Source organism: Leucoraja erinacea, chromosome 1 (assembly GCF_028641065.1).
Source record: "Leucoraja erinacea ecotype New England chromosome 1, Leri_hhj_1, whole genome shotgun sequence".
NCBI lineage: Eukaryota > Metazoa > Chordata > Chondrichthyes > Rajiformes > Rajidae > Leucoraja > Leucoraja erinaceus.
This window is the reverse complement of record NC_073377.1, coordinates 104133069-104146934: the sequence shown is the minus strand read 5'-3', so window position 1 is coordinate 104146934 and position 13866 is coordinate 104133069. Positions and strand designations below refer to the sequence as shown.

General features: G+C 41.4%; 1 protein-coding gene across 2 annotated transcripts in view; it reads left to right on the top strand.

Moving 5' to 3' along the window:
• Positions 1–13866, top strand: part of pde5ab (phosphodiesterase 5A, cGMP-specific, b) — a 125006-nt gene that overhangs the window by 37086 nt on the left and 74054 nt on the right. For both annotated transcript variants that reach the window (XM_055640523.1, XM_055640516.1), the window contains exons 2-5: positions 2169–2742; positions 4346–4435; positions 7566–7637; positions 9950–10039. In XM_055640523.1, the coding sequence (XP_055496498.1) occupies positions 2169–2742; positions 4346–4435; positions 7566–7637; positions 9950–10039 (826 nt within the window). The remainder of the gene's footprint in view (positions 1–2168; positions 2743–4345; positions 4436–7565; positions 7638–9949; positions 10040–13866) is intronic.

The following is a 13866-nucleotide window of genomic DNA, read 5'->3' as shown; positions in this document are numbered from 1 at the left end:
TGCTACGACCTACCTACGACCTCCTACGACCTCGTGACGACCATGCTGTGAGTATGAGTCAAGGGCAAACTCGGCAGAGGTCGTGAATCAGGTCGTAAAAGTGGGACAGACCCTTTACTCTTCCTCTCTCCTGAAAAGAAGAAAGAAAAATAAATTTCGGGGCGCCACGGTGGTGCAGCGGCAGAGTTGCTGCCTTACAGCGCTAGAGACCTGGGTTCCATCCTGACTATGGATGCTGTCTGTACGGAGTATGTACGTTCTCCTCGTGACCATGTGGTTTTTCTCCCACATTCCAAAGACGTGCAGGTTTGTAGGTTAATTGGCTTCGGTAAAAATTGTACATTGTCCCCAGTGTGTAGAATAGTGCTAGTGTACGGGGTATTTCTCTCCCATCTTCAACACCCAGCCTCTCTCGTTGTTCTTTTCACTCTGATCTGACCAAAAGTCTTATCTTAAAGCACACAAAGCTCTGGAGTAACTCAGTGGGTCAGGCAGCATCCCTGGAGAACATGGATATGTCATGTCGCAGGTCAGGACCCTTCATCAGTCTGAAGAAGGGTCCACACCTAAAATATCACCTATCCATGTTTTCCAGAGATACTGCCTGACCCACTGAGTTACTCGCTTTCTTGTAAACAAGCATCTGTCATAGAGTCATAGTTTTACAGCGGAAACAGGCCCTTCAGCCCAACAGGCCCACACCAGCCAATATGTCCCATCTACACTAGTTCCACCTGCCTGCATTTGGCCCATATTCCCCTAAACCTGTACCTATCTCACTGTTCCTCATGTGCTGCACCTGTTGATCTACTGTGGAATGCAATTAGGAATGTAATTTAGCATAACCTTATTCATACCTAATGCAATTTAAAGCATAAATGTTGCATTCAAATGTAAGTTAAAAGACTCGCTACAGTATGCACCAAAGCGGTAGGCGGCGCGACTCTCGTCAGCAGCGGCCTCTGCAGCCCGTCTGCGTTTTTATTATTTTTTGTCTATGTTTCTATGTAGTTTTTGTTATTTTTTGTTGGGGGGTGTGTGTGTGGGTGTCTGGGGGTGGGGTGTGAGGGAGGGGGTAACTTTTAAATCTCTCCTTGCACGGGAGACCCGACCTTTTCTTTGTCAGGTCTCCGTTGTCGTTGGGGCTGCAACGAGGAGCCGCCTCCAACAGGAGAAGACCGGGGACTCTGGTGCTGACGATTCACCTCACCGTCGTGGAGCTGGCCGAGTCCAGAGAGCAGGTGGAGCGGTGGTGGAGCGCTGCTGCTGCTGCGGCCCGACCTCCGGAGATTCGGAGGCTGCAACTGCGGGTCTGGCGGACGGCGGCACCGGGAGCCCGCGGGTCCCTGGAGGGAGACCGCTTTTCAGGACTCTCGCAACGGCGACTTCTCCCGCCCGAGTTGCGGGGTCAAAGAGCTCCAGGAGCGGGGCCTGACATCACCGCCTCGCGCGGCTTGGAATGGCCACGGGACTGCGAGCGACGCCGGGGGCTCTAACACCAAGACCCGGTGTGCAACCTCGCACCACCCGGCGTGGCTTTAATGGCCACGGGACAATCGCCATCGCCAGCCGGGGGCTTTGACTTTGACTTTGACATCGGGGGGGGAGGAAGAGTGCAGTGGAGAGATAAGTTTGTTTGGCCTTCCATCACAGCAATGTGATGGATGTTTATGTAAATTATGTTGTGTCTTGGGTCTATTTGTTTGTAATGTATGGCTGCAGAAACGGCATTTCGTTTGGACCTCAAGGGGTCCAAATGATAATTAAATTGAATCTTGAATCTTGATCTTGAATTGCACAATTTCAAGCTGAAAAATACAAAAGCTCACTACCGTGTGTAGGGGGGGGACACCCCCCTCCCACACCGCCCTCCCCTCCATCGCTGCGCTCTCTCGCAATTTCTCACTCTCAACTCTCACCCAATGTTGGCAGCCCTGCAAACGGAATGTTGGTAAGTGAAGTGAGCATGGCGGATTGGAACACAAGGAGCTGCAGATGCTGGAATCTTCAGCAAAACACAAACTTCTGAAGAACTTAGTGGGTCAGGCAACATCTGGGGAGGGAATGGACAGGTGACATTTTGTGTCAGGACCCTTATTTTGACCCCCTTCTTCAGAGATTATGTCAGCAAATTAATTTTCATGTGATCGTGTGCTTATATTTCACAGGGAAATGGTCAACGCATGGTTTGCTGAAAGAGTGCACACTTCAAGTGAAACGGTGAGGGATTTAAACTCCGTGCATCACAAGGCCTGGCCGGAGCTTCTAACCCCAGGGACTCCTACCAGAAAAATCTCAGCTTCCGAATTCGACAGACCTCTCAGACCCATTCTTGTTAAGGATTCTGAAGGGGCGTTAACATTTGTCTTTGATTCCGACAAGAAGGATCATATGCCGTTAAAAGTTCATAAATCTGGCTGTGAGGCCACACCAGTCAATGATCAGTGCTCCAGACTTTTAGAGCTTGTCAAAGACATCTCCAGCCATTTAGATGTTGCAGCACTCTGCCACAAAATCTTTCTCCACATTAACGAAGTGATTGAGGCTGACAGGTATTCGCTTTTCCTGGTGCACGAGGACAGCTCAAATGAAAGGTTTCTTGTCAGTACACTCTTTGATGTTGCAGAGGGATCCACTCCTGAAGAGGCTTCAAACAACTGCATTCGGTTAGAATGGAACAAAGGGATTGTAGGATACGTGGCAGCTACTGGGGAACCACTGAATATTAAAGATGCATATAAGGTTTGTAGAGGTCTTTATTTACACCTGATGCAGAAATACACTTGATTACTCCATAAATCATTGATGGTGCTTTTCCTTCTTATGTTAAGCTCGACAGAGCAGTCTTACACATTTTTACATGGATTTATTTGCACAATCAAGGACTTTTTTTTGCCGTGGATAAAATACATGATGTCAGTACAATAAAATGGAACTGGAAAACTGCACAGAAATGTTAAACAGACCTTGGTGATTCAAAACATACTCAGGATTTAAATAAGAAAATCATAATATTTAGTTTTCATTTTAGTTTTCAGGAAGACTGATTCATCAACAATTACAAAATGGTAAACACACCAAAGAGAAACAAATGTCGTCAAACGCTCATCATGTGTTAACCCAATCATCCCCAGGATCAGTCCTGTAAACCTCCTCTGGAACCTCTCCAACGCCAGCACATCCTTCTTCAGATACGAGGCTCAAAACTGCTCACAATACTCCAAACGCAGTCTAACCAGTGCCTTATAAAACCTCACCGTTATAAACCTGTTTTTTATATTCTTTCAAAATAATAGTCCTCTCAAAATAAATTCTAAGTTTGCAGTTGCCTTCCTTCACCAACACTCCCAAGTCCCTTTGCACCCCTGATTTCTGAATCCTCTCCCCATTGAGAAAATAATTTACGCTCCTATTCCTACTACCAAAATGCATGACTCCACACTTTGCTGCATTATATTCCATCGGTCACCTGTTTGCTCACTCTCCCAACCTGTCCAAGTCCTTCTGCAGAGTCCCTGCTTTCACAACACTACCAGCCTTTCCCGCTATCTTTGTATCAGCTGCAAACTTGGCTAAAAGCCTTCAATTTCCGCATCCAAATCATTGATATACAACGTGAAGAGTAGCGACCACAGCACCAGCAGAACTCCACTAGTTCTGGCAGCCAACCAGAAAAAGCCATCTTTATTCCAACTCTTTGCCTTCTGCCATTGAGCCAACCTTCTATCCAAGCTGGTATCTTCTCTCTAATACCTTGGGTTTCCGTCTTCTTTAGCAGCCTTGCTCCCGGCACCTTATCAAAGGCCTTCTGAAAATCAATAACTTCAATAAATGCAGGTTTAAATTTAAGTAAGAAAATAACTGATTATTGTCTACATCTGTAACTGCCTTTTTAATTTCAAACCTTCTTCTTATAAATATAGTAAGTTGCCAGCACCAGCACCCTAGAAATATCGAGAAGAGAGTCCCAGTAAACAATGGGAAATAAATCTCCAGCACCAAATTCCATTTGTGAGCATCCATGCACTGCTGCATTGCAGATGATTATTTATAATAGGATTCTCCTTTTAAATACAAACATAATATCCAGGAATAAGTAATGAAAAAAAATATCTCCAGGGTTAAATATCCTTTTTAAGCAAGGGCTGCTGTATACTTGAGTCAAGTTACAGACTAAAGATTAATAAATACAAGGGTAAAAAGTCTATAATCTAGTTTAATTAATATTGCATGACAATTATTGTTTTGGTTTGGTAAATAATAGGCAATCTGTCATTTATTATTTACTATTGTTTCTGTATGCAATCATTGATGATGTCTTACAAAGTCTTCTATAATTCCACAGGACTCCAGGTTCAATGCCGAAGTCGACCAGTTCACAGGGTATAAGACACAGAGTATTCTCTCCATGCCAATAAAGAACCACGAAGGGGAGGTAGCTATCTATTACATTATGATTTCCGACCTATTTGTGCTGCTCTATTGAGGAGCTCAGAGATAATTTATATTACCTTCAGTAGTGCCTTCCGGTCTTGATGATTTCATGAGCTCATATCTGGAGCAGTGCAGAACATTCAGTGTGATCTTACCAGATACTGTATAGCGCCAATGTGATTTGTAGGGATTAACGCAGCAAACCCTGCAAATGCCCGGCAGGATCTGTTGGAATTAAGACCGAACATAGACACAAAATGCAGTAGTAACTCAGTGGGTCAAGCACCATCTCTGGAGAGAAGGAATAGGTGATGTATTGGGTCAAGACCCTTCTTCAGACTGAGAGTCAGGGGAGAGGGAAACTGGAGATATGATCAGGTACAAAGAAAAAAATGAATGAAAGGAATGCAAAGGACAAATCAAAGCCATTAATTGGAATAAGGATTAAATAGTAAATTTTAATTTGCTTTGTATCGCAGCATCCTACTTTTTATTTGTGCTGCCTTGCAGTATATCAATATGACAAGCAGCAAATCAACTACATCTATCTTCATTTGCTTTGGCAATTTCAATCCAATTTACAGTGTAAAGGTGATATTTTCCTTTTATAGTTCCAAAATGCAATATCTGTGCGAGGTGGTTCTTGCAGCAGTTCAAGGTGGCATGCCACCATCAACTCCATCAAGCAGTTAGGGATGGGCTGGAAATAATTATTGCCAATGGCATCCCAACCCATAAATTAATTTTAAAATGGTGCTGGTGAAAAGGGGATGATAATGGGGCAAATAAAGATCAACCAAAGATGGTGTAAATGGATGTAGAAATTGTTGAACTGATTGTAATGCTCAAGGACAGAGATATCAAATAGAAACGTGATGTAGAACGAAAATGAGTGTTGCCATTTCTTCAATTTTTGTCATTTAGATCAAGAAGCATTATCAATTCTGCACTGATTTTGCTGTTAATAAGTGCAGGTGAATTGAATGGTGTTTGGATCAAAGTGTTTGAAGGTGTATCCTTTTGGAGTACTATAAGATTAGTACAGACCCAAATAGTTTTGTATGGTTTTCCTACAATTGTCAAAGAATTGAAATATTCTTAATAATAACACCTGTAAGAGTATTGTTAGCTTTATTGTGGTGCTGGCATGAAGGGCCATATGGCCTACTCCTGCACCTATTGATACAGCATGGAAACAGGCCTTTCAACCCATTGACTCCATGCCGACCATTGACCACCCATTCACAGTATGTTATCCTACTTTTTCATTCACTCCTAATACACTATGGGCAATTTCCAGCAGCCAATTAACCTACAAATCCGTATGTCTTTTGGATTTGTGAGGAAACCAGAGAATTTGGAGGAAACCCACGTGGTTACAGGAAAACAGAACTCCACCCAGACAGCACCTGAGGTCAGGTTCAAACCCGGGTCTCTGGCGCTGTAAGGCAGTAGCTCAACCAGCTGTGCCATTGTTCTGATATCAAGTAGTGTGAGTTTCCAAAATTGATTATTATTGTTCCGTCCACAATAAAGTTTCATACAGGAAAGGGTAAGATTGATTTTTCTTTGACAACTTGAATGCAATTTGCAGCTGTACCATACAATTAAAGAATTGACCTGAAGAGGGGTCTCGACCCGAAACGTCACCCATTCACTTCACTCCAGATATGCCTGTCCCGCCCGCTGAGTTACTCCAGCATTTTGTGTCTACATTCACAAATTGTGCCGACTTTCATTTGTGTTTCATTGATTGCACAAAAGTTACCATTTGATTGAATCCAAATCTCACTTTGTTAAAATGTAAATTATGTAAGAGCAATTAGTTACAGGTTGCTCTTAACATCAAAATACCTTGATTCTCAATGAAATAAGAAAATATGGCATTTTTAGTTGCTTTCTGGTGATTTGTATAAGCCTCTCAATCTGAAAGAGTTAGCTACTATGTACTAACCAAGGACTATAATTGTTATCCTGTTCTGATAAAAAGGAAGGAGTGAGAGTTAGTTATTAATTGATTGTTGTCATATTTAAGCTTTCCTGGTATAAAAAGGCAATTGTAATGCATGATGGGATTTGGACAACTCCCATCGTGACAAGGGTTTTTTTTTAACTTAAGTTGAATAGTTCACAGCTCTCTTACAAGGTTTTTTCATGTAAGTTGAAGAGGTTAATCAGATAAGAAGGGGTCCAGAGGATGCCATTGGGATGACTGGCTTTTAGCAAAGAGTGAAAAACAATTCCATATTTGGAGGTGGCTGATGGTTTTTGCACATTACATCATGCAATTGGCTACTATGTACTGTCTGTACTGTATATAAAAAGGAAAACTCGTTAGTTTTTAATTGTTGTCATATTTCTTTTGGTGTAAAAAGGTGCTGCTGATGGGATTCAGACTTAAGTTAAAACTGAGGTTAATCAGATAAGAAGGGGTGTGAAAAACAAATCCATATTTCCTGATGGTTTTTGGTCTCTAGATTCAGACGTAAAACTGTTGCCTCACACCCGTCAGACGTTAAATTAAAGTTTTGTATGGTCTTAAGAATTTGTACTTTGTCTATCTTTTTAAGTGAACTTTTACAAATCCTCTAGGAAGTTGCTGATTTGGTGATTGTTGTGGAACAAATTGGGGTTGGGAAGAGAAGCAAAGAGGCAAAATGGGGAATGAAGAATGGCCAGGTCATTTTTTTCAAGGATGTGATGGTGAAAGGAACCTGTTTTGAGAAAGATTGATGTCCGGGGCTTCTGATCAGCAGCCCAAGTAGAGTGGTGCCCTTTTGTAAGATAAGTAAACCTCATACCTCAGGATATTACCTACTTCAATGTTTGCACACCTGCTATGTGAAGAAAATGTATGTGTGGCATCATGGTGCATGCCCAGTGGTTTCAATGTCTCTTCACTTTAAACTCAAGGGGAAGTTATATTAAATATCTAGAAATGTGCTTTTGTTTGTACAAGAGTAATGTGCGTACTGGTATGCTTTTAAATAAAATTAGTAAATAATTAGTAAATGTTATCTTATAATAAAATATTTCCAGGTCAATATATCCTTTGTTAATTTGGAACATTTGGTAGATTTATTACTAGCTTCAGCTATATTTAATTGCTGTACAACCATTTCTGTTTACAGGTAGTTGGTGTTGCCCAGGCAATCAACAAGAAATGTGGAACTCACGGAACATTTACCAAAAATGACGAAAAAGTAAGATGATATAATTTAAGATTATTTGCTCTTTCCATCCATTCAGACTATTGTGATTGACAATGACAGGTAAGCATATTTGATCTTACTGTCTGCAGGTTCCCCTCCATGATGCATGTTATTTTTCTGGAACTTTCTACCTTGCGGCACTCTAGGTATAACTTCAAAAAGGTGTGCACTATTTCAGGAAGTCAATTCACCTTCATCTTCAAAATAAATTAGGGAAGGCAAATACATTAGCTTTGGAATTGATGCCCAAATCCCAACAACAAATAAATAAATAATACAATGATAGACACAAAAAAACTGGAGTAATTCAGCGGGACAGGCAGCATCTCTGGAGAGTAGGAATGGGTGACATTTCAGGTTGGAAGAAGGGTCTCGACCCGAAACGTCACCCATTCCTACTCTCCAGAGATGCTGCCTGACCCGCTGAGTTACTCCAGCTTTTTGAGTCTATCTTTGGTTTAAACCAGCATCTGCAGTTCCTTCATACACATAATAAATAATACGAAACCTTTCATTTACTATTTACTATTGTAACATTAAACACTGAGTCTAATCATTTGAATTTATTGTTCTTTCATGGTTTGTGTATTTAAATTTGCAAATCCAGTTATCTAAAGACCATTTACATTCAAACAGAACTGCACCAGATTGTTATGCTCGAAAGAAGGTACTGCAGATGTTAGTTTACAAAAGAAGACACAGAGTGCTGGAGTAGCTCAGCGAGTCAGGCAGCATCTCTAGAGAACATGAATAGGTGATGTTTTGGGTCGGGACCCTTCTTCAGATTGAAGAAGGTTCCCAAGCTGAAACATCACCTAGCCATGCTCGCCTGAGATGCTGCCTGACCGGCTGAGGTACTCCAGCACTGTCATCTCCAGATTGATACGTTACTTCCCAGTTCAATGTGGTTTGAGTTAGAAAGGATCATAACCTTGGTATGCTCTTAGTTTCTGTTCTTGTAGATATTAGAGTGGCTGTGATTGGTATTAATGTGGACTTTCATCTCTATTTTTTCCTTCACCTCCAGGCCTGAAAGCAGTGAATTAACATAAGCTAGAGTTTCAAAATGGTGAAGGGCACTAAGTGATGATCTCAAATGGGGTCATTGATGTTGCTGGGAAATTTATCCCGGAGGTTCCTATTGCTCTTCTGGGTACTATGGTCATCATCATTAAATGATAAACAAGAGATTGTTTTAATCTATATTAATGTCGACATGATTCAACTGTGAGAGTATTGGCCTCTGAGTCAGAGAATACAGTTCAAGTTTCAGTTCAAAACTTAAATGTCGAATGTAGGGTAATGTTTTTGGTAAATGTGCCATCCTGAGTGGTAGTTAAGTCATATAATCTCAGACCAGAAGAGCAAAAAATGTTGCCCATTGTGCCTATGCTGGGTGAATGGAAATGTATCCCGATGCTAAGTAAGACATGGGATGCTAAAGTGAAATTGTGGTTATTTAATCTTCTTACTCAGCTGGATGTTCACAATATCTTCACAATATTTTACAAAAATTGAAAATGTAATTTTACAATGGTCATTCTGAGTGTTAGTTCTCTCAGATGTTGTGGTACAAAAAGTACACTGTAGAGTACACCTGAATATTTGAATTCAGCTGGCTATGAATTTTCTTCCTCTATAGGCAGGAGATTAGAGTCATCTTCATGACCAATATTCCTCACAAACATTGTGAAAAATAGATTCCTTCCTTTGATCTCTATCAGATTTGTGTGCAGATTTGCTATATATTATGTGAAATATGTTGAGATGCTTTTTAGATATGGTGAGCCTATAAACATGGAACTTTGATTTTTGCTTGAAATCTTGATAGACGATAGACAATAGAATAGTCATTACAGTCGTGGGAGAATAGTGATTACAGCATACCTTTAGTTATTGTTGGATGTAGTATAATTAGATTGGTTCATGTGTAGCTTGCTTCTATAGTAAAGCTGCTGTATCCCCAATTTTTTCAATCACCATGGACCATTATGCCACAGAAACTAGCCACTGACTGCCAGATTTGTCTGGACATGAATACATGCTGGAGTCTCTGTGCTAAATATGACATGCATTGGTACACCAGACTACTTATTCTGCACATTGCTAAATATGCAGACTAGTTAATCCAGCTTTTATGATTTATTTTACTGTGTAAATTGCTGAACAAATTGATTCCTTCTCGGTAATTCAAGATTTAACTTTGAATTATTTAAATCAAACAGGAGGAATTAGAAGGTTTTTCATAATATCAATATTTTCCTGATGATTGGTGTGCAGCACTAATATTCCAATTGTTTCAGGATTTTGCTGCCTATTTGACATTTTGCGGGATTGTCCTCCACAACGCAAAAGTATACGAGACTTCATTGCTTGAAAACAGACGCAACCAGGTAATTCCTAAACTGAGATGACATTGCAGTACCTCAGCATTAGTGCAAATGCTAGACATGGGCAATTGCTTGGGAAGGTGCAGTTGGGGAAGCTACACTAACAGTGGGAGAAGTGGGGTGGGACAGGAGGGCAGGTGAATTCCTGTAGTCTATTCTGTAAGATGCAAAACACTGGGAAAAAAATAATGGTCATACTCTTTCTCCAAGGTATCCAGCTTTTCTATTGAAGTTTTTAACGCTGTATCGAACCCTCATAAAAACATAATAAAAGGTGATCTCTGTGGAGAGAAAATCAGTTGCTGCCTGGTCTGCTGAATATTTTAATCATTTTATGCCCTTGTTCCTCAAACATTTGATCTTTTAGTTTAGTTTAGTTTAGTTTAGAGATACAGCGTAGAAACAGGCCCTTCAGTCCACCGAGTCCGCACCAATCAGCGATCCTCACAGATTGGCACTATCCTACACGCATTAGGGACAAGTTACGTCTTTGGACTGTGGGAGGAAACCAAGTTTCTCGGAGAAAACCCACGCAGTCAAGGGGAGAACGTACAAACTCCATACAGACAGCACCCGTAGTTGGGATCGAACCCGGATCTGCAGTAAGGCAGCAACTCCACCAATGCGCCCCAGGAATTTAAATCAACTATTGCTTTCCAAATGATTTTATCCAGTTACCTTGCATCTTCTGTCCACATTATAACAAATATTGCCTTTTGTTCAAAATATGAACAAATCACAACAGAATACAATCAAAAATATGTATTATCATTAGATGTGCTTCCTGGTCTTCAGTTAATATTAATTTTCCTCCAAGTACAAAGAGCTAGGAGATGTTAATTTAATGAAACTACTGTCTATTTTAACTCTTCCTATTTTTACCACTTTCCCACAAAAACAAAAAAGATAACACCACAACTGAGCAGCTAGATTAGCAGCTATATTTAGTAGTTTTTTTTATCAGGCTGCCGCTGGGCAATTGCACCAATTCACAATTTACATAAAATGAAATATTATTTTAGTTTAGTTTAGAGGTACAGCACAGAAACAGGCCCTTTGGCCCACCGAGTCCGCACTGACAAACGATCCCCGCACATCAACACAAGCCTACACACACTAGGGACAATTTTACACTTATACCAAATATACAAACCCAAGCCAATTAACCTACAAACTTGCACGTCTTTGGAGTGTTGTAGGTAACTGAAGAACTTGGAGAAAGCCCACGCAGTCACTGGGAGAACGTACAAACTGTATAGACAGCACCCGTAGTCAGGATCTAATCCGGGTCTCTGCTGCTGCTGCAAGCGCTGTAAAGGGCCTGACCCACTTACGTGTCCTTAAAACGTAAATTACGCGACCTCATGGTCGCGTTGAGGCGCATCGTATGGCCGTGCAAGGGCCGGTCCCACTTAGAAGCGTGGAGGGGTATGAACGCATGTAATCGCGCCCGACCTTCGCTGGACCATCGCAGCTCAACGCGACCATGAGGTTGCGTAATTTGCGTGCCAAGGACAAGTTAGTGGGACAGGCCCTTAAGGCAACAATTCTACCACTGCGCCACCATGCCACCCATTAGGTCCATTATTAGGACCATTTTCTTCAATCAAAATTCACTTTTTGGGTGGCATGTTTTTAGCTTTACTTTCTTGATTTGAACTGAGTGCCAACTATTCCACATAGTTTACTACAAAGCAAGCTCCTGGAATGAGAAAGCATTGCTTAGTTTAGTTTATTATTGTCAAATGTATCCCGGTACAGTGAAAAGCTTTTGTTTGCGTGCTATCCACTCAAAGAAAATATTATACATTAATTTAATCAAGCTGTGCACAGTGTCCACAGTGCACAGAAAAATGGAACAAGGGTACAACATTTAATGCAAAGAAATAACATTGAAGCCCAATAAAGTCCGATTAAAGAAAGTTGAAGGTCTCAATGAGATAGATGGGAGGTCAGGACTGCATCCTAGCTGGCGAGAGTACCATTCAGTTGCTTGATAATATCTGGGGACAACTGGTGCCGTGTGCAAACCTATAGATTGTGTTGGATTGGTATTTGTCTGCACAGTCGTCAGTGTGTCAGGAGAACAGTAAGGTGTTGAGAACTAATTCTTGCAAGAATTATCGTGGAGGATGATTTGTCACTTATCCACACAGATTGTGGTCTGTGGGTCATGAAGTCGAGGATTTGGTTGCAGAGGTGACTGCTGTCTCCAAGTTCCACAAGTATGGAGATGAGATTGGTTGTGATAATGGTATTGAAAGCAGAGCTGTAGTCTATGAATAGGAGTCTGATATAGGTGTCCTTCTTATCCAGGTGTTCCAGGATGAATGTCGGGCCAGGGCAATGGTATCAACCGTGGCAGTAGGAGAATTGCAATAAATCAAGGTTGCTTGGTAGGGTGAATGTGTGCATAACCAGCATCTTAAAGCACATCATGATTATAGATGACACCACTGGATGATAGTCATTAAGATATGAGATGGGGGAGGCACTGGCGCAGCAGCAAAGCTGCTGTCTTGTAGCGCAAGAGACCCGGTATCGATCCTAACCACGGGTGCTGTCTGTACGGAGATCATATGTTCTACCTGTGATCGCGTGGGATTTCCCCGGGTGCTCCGATTACCTCCCACACTCCAAGAGGTACAGGTTTGTAGGTTAATTGGCTTCAGTAATAATTGTAAATAGTCTCTAGTGTGATCGTTGGTTGGCGTGGTCAGTGGGCTGATGGGCCTGTTTCCATGCTGTATCGCTAAACAAAACAAAACTTGCTATTCTTTGGCACTGGGATGAAAGTAGTCTTCTTGAAGCAGGTGGGCACCTGAGAATGGAGTAGGGAGAGATTAATGATGTCCGTGAACACTCCTGCTAGTTGGTCCGCGCAGTTCCTAAGGATGCAGCCAAGGACAAAATGCATAAATGATGCAAGTCATTATTAATGTGCAACTTATTGCAACAGAGAGATAACCTCATGAAATATAAATCCCCAGTTGCTGAATTATCTATCCTATTCTGTCTAGGTTCATGAAGTGGCATCATGCCTTTATCTTGCCCCTCAGACTTCACAACGTTGCGGCATTTGTGTCTTTATTGCCCATTAGGCATGAAGTAGGCCTGGCCATGAATGGCCTGATCATTTCAAATCAATCTCCCAGTCAGAAAGTGAAAAAAATGGAAGTTTGTACCTTTAGGTAGTGAAAGTTGGTGCAGACTTTAAATATTTACTCTCTGTTTGCCATTTTTCTCCATTGATCCCGTTTTTCCCATCTTTCTACTTTTCACTGTGTCACTCACAATAACATTGTATTCTGTGATGTATTCTCAATTTTTGTTCTCCATTTAGTTTCAACGTCTTTAAATCTCATTGCTTAAGCTGCATATTGTTGGTCTCTTTTTCAACAAAGCCCCTTGTCCTCTTCTCAAGCAGACCCTTTGGACTAAGGATGACTTGCTTGTACTCCAGATTTGTAGGTTCTGCAATGACGGATGAGCCTAATGAGGAGCTTACAGATTTTGCCATGCTGCGATAAAATGAGTTTGATGGGGTAGGCCATAGGGGAGCATGTGAAGTGATGTTCCCCCAAAGAAATTTATACTTTAATTTTGTACACTCATCACATGTGGATTCAAGGTCTTCCATGGCATCCTGAATGTCACTTCACTACTTTGAGCGGGATTGAGTTTTGTCCATGTTAGAAACTCTGAGCAGGCCAGGCAGCATATGTGACAAAAGAGTCACAAAGTCTCTGCATCAGAACCTGAAAAGTTTGCTCTATTTTCATTTTCAAAGACGGCTCATCCGCTGAACATTTCCAGCATTTCCTGTTGTT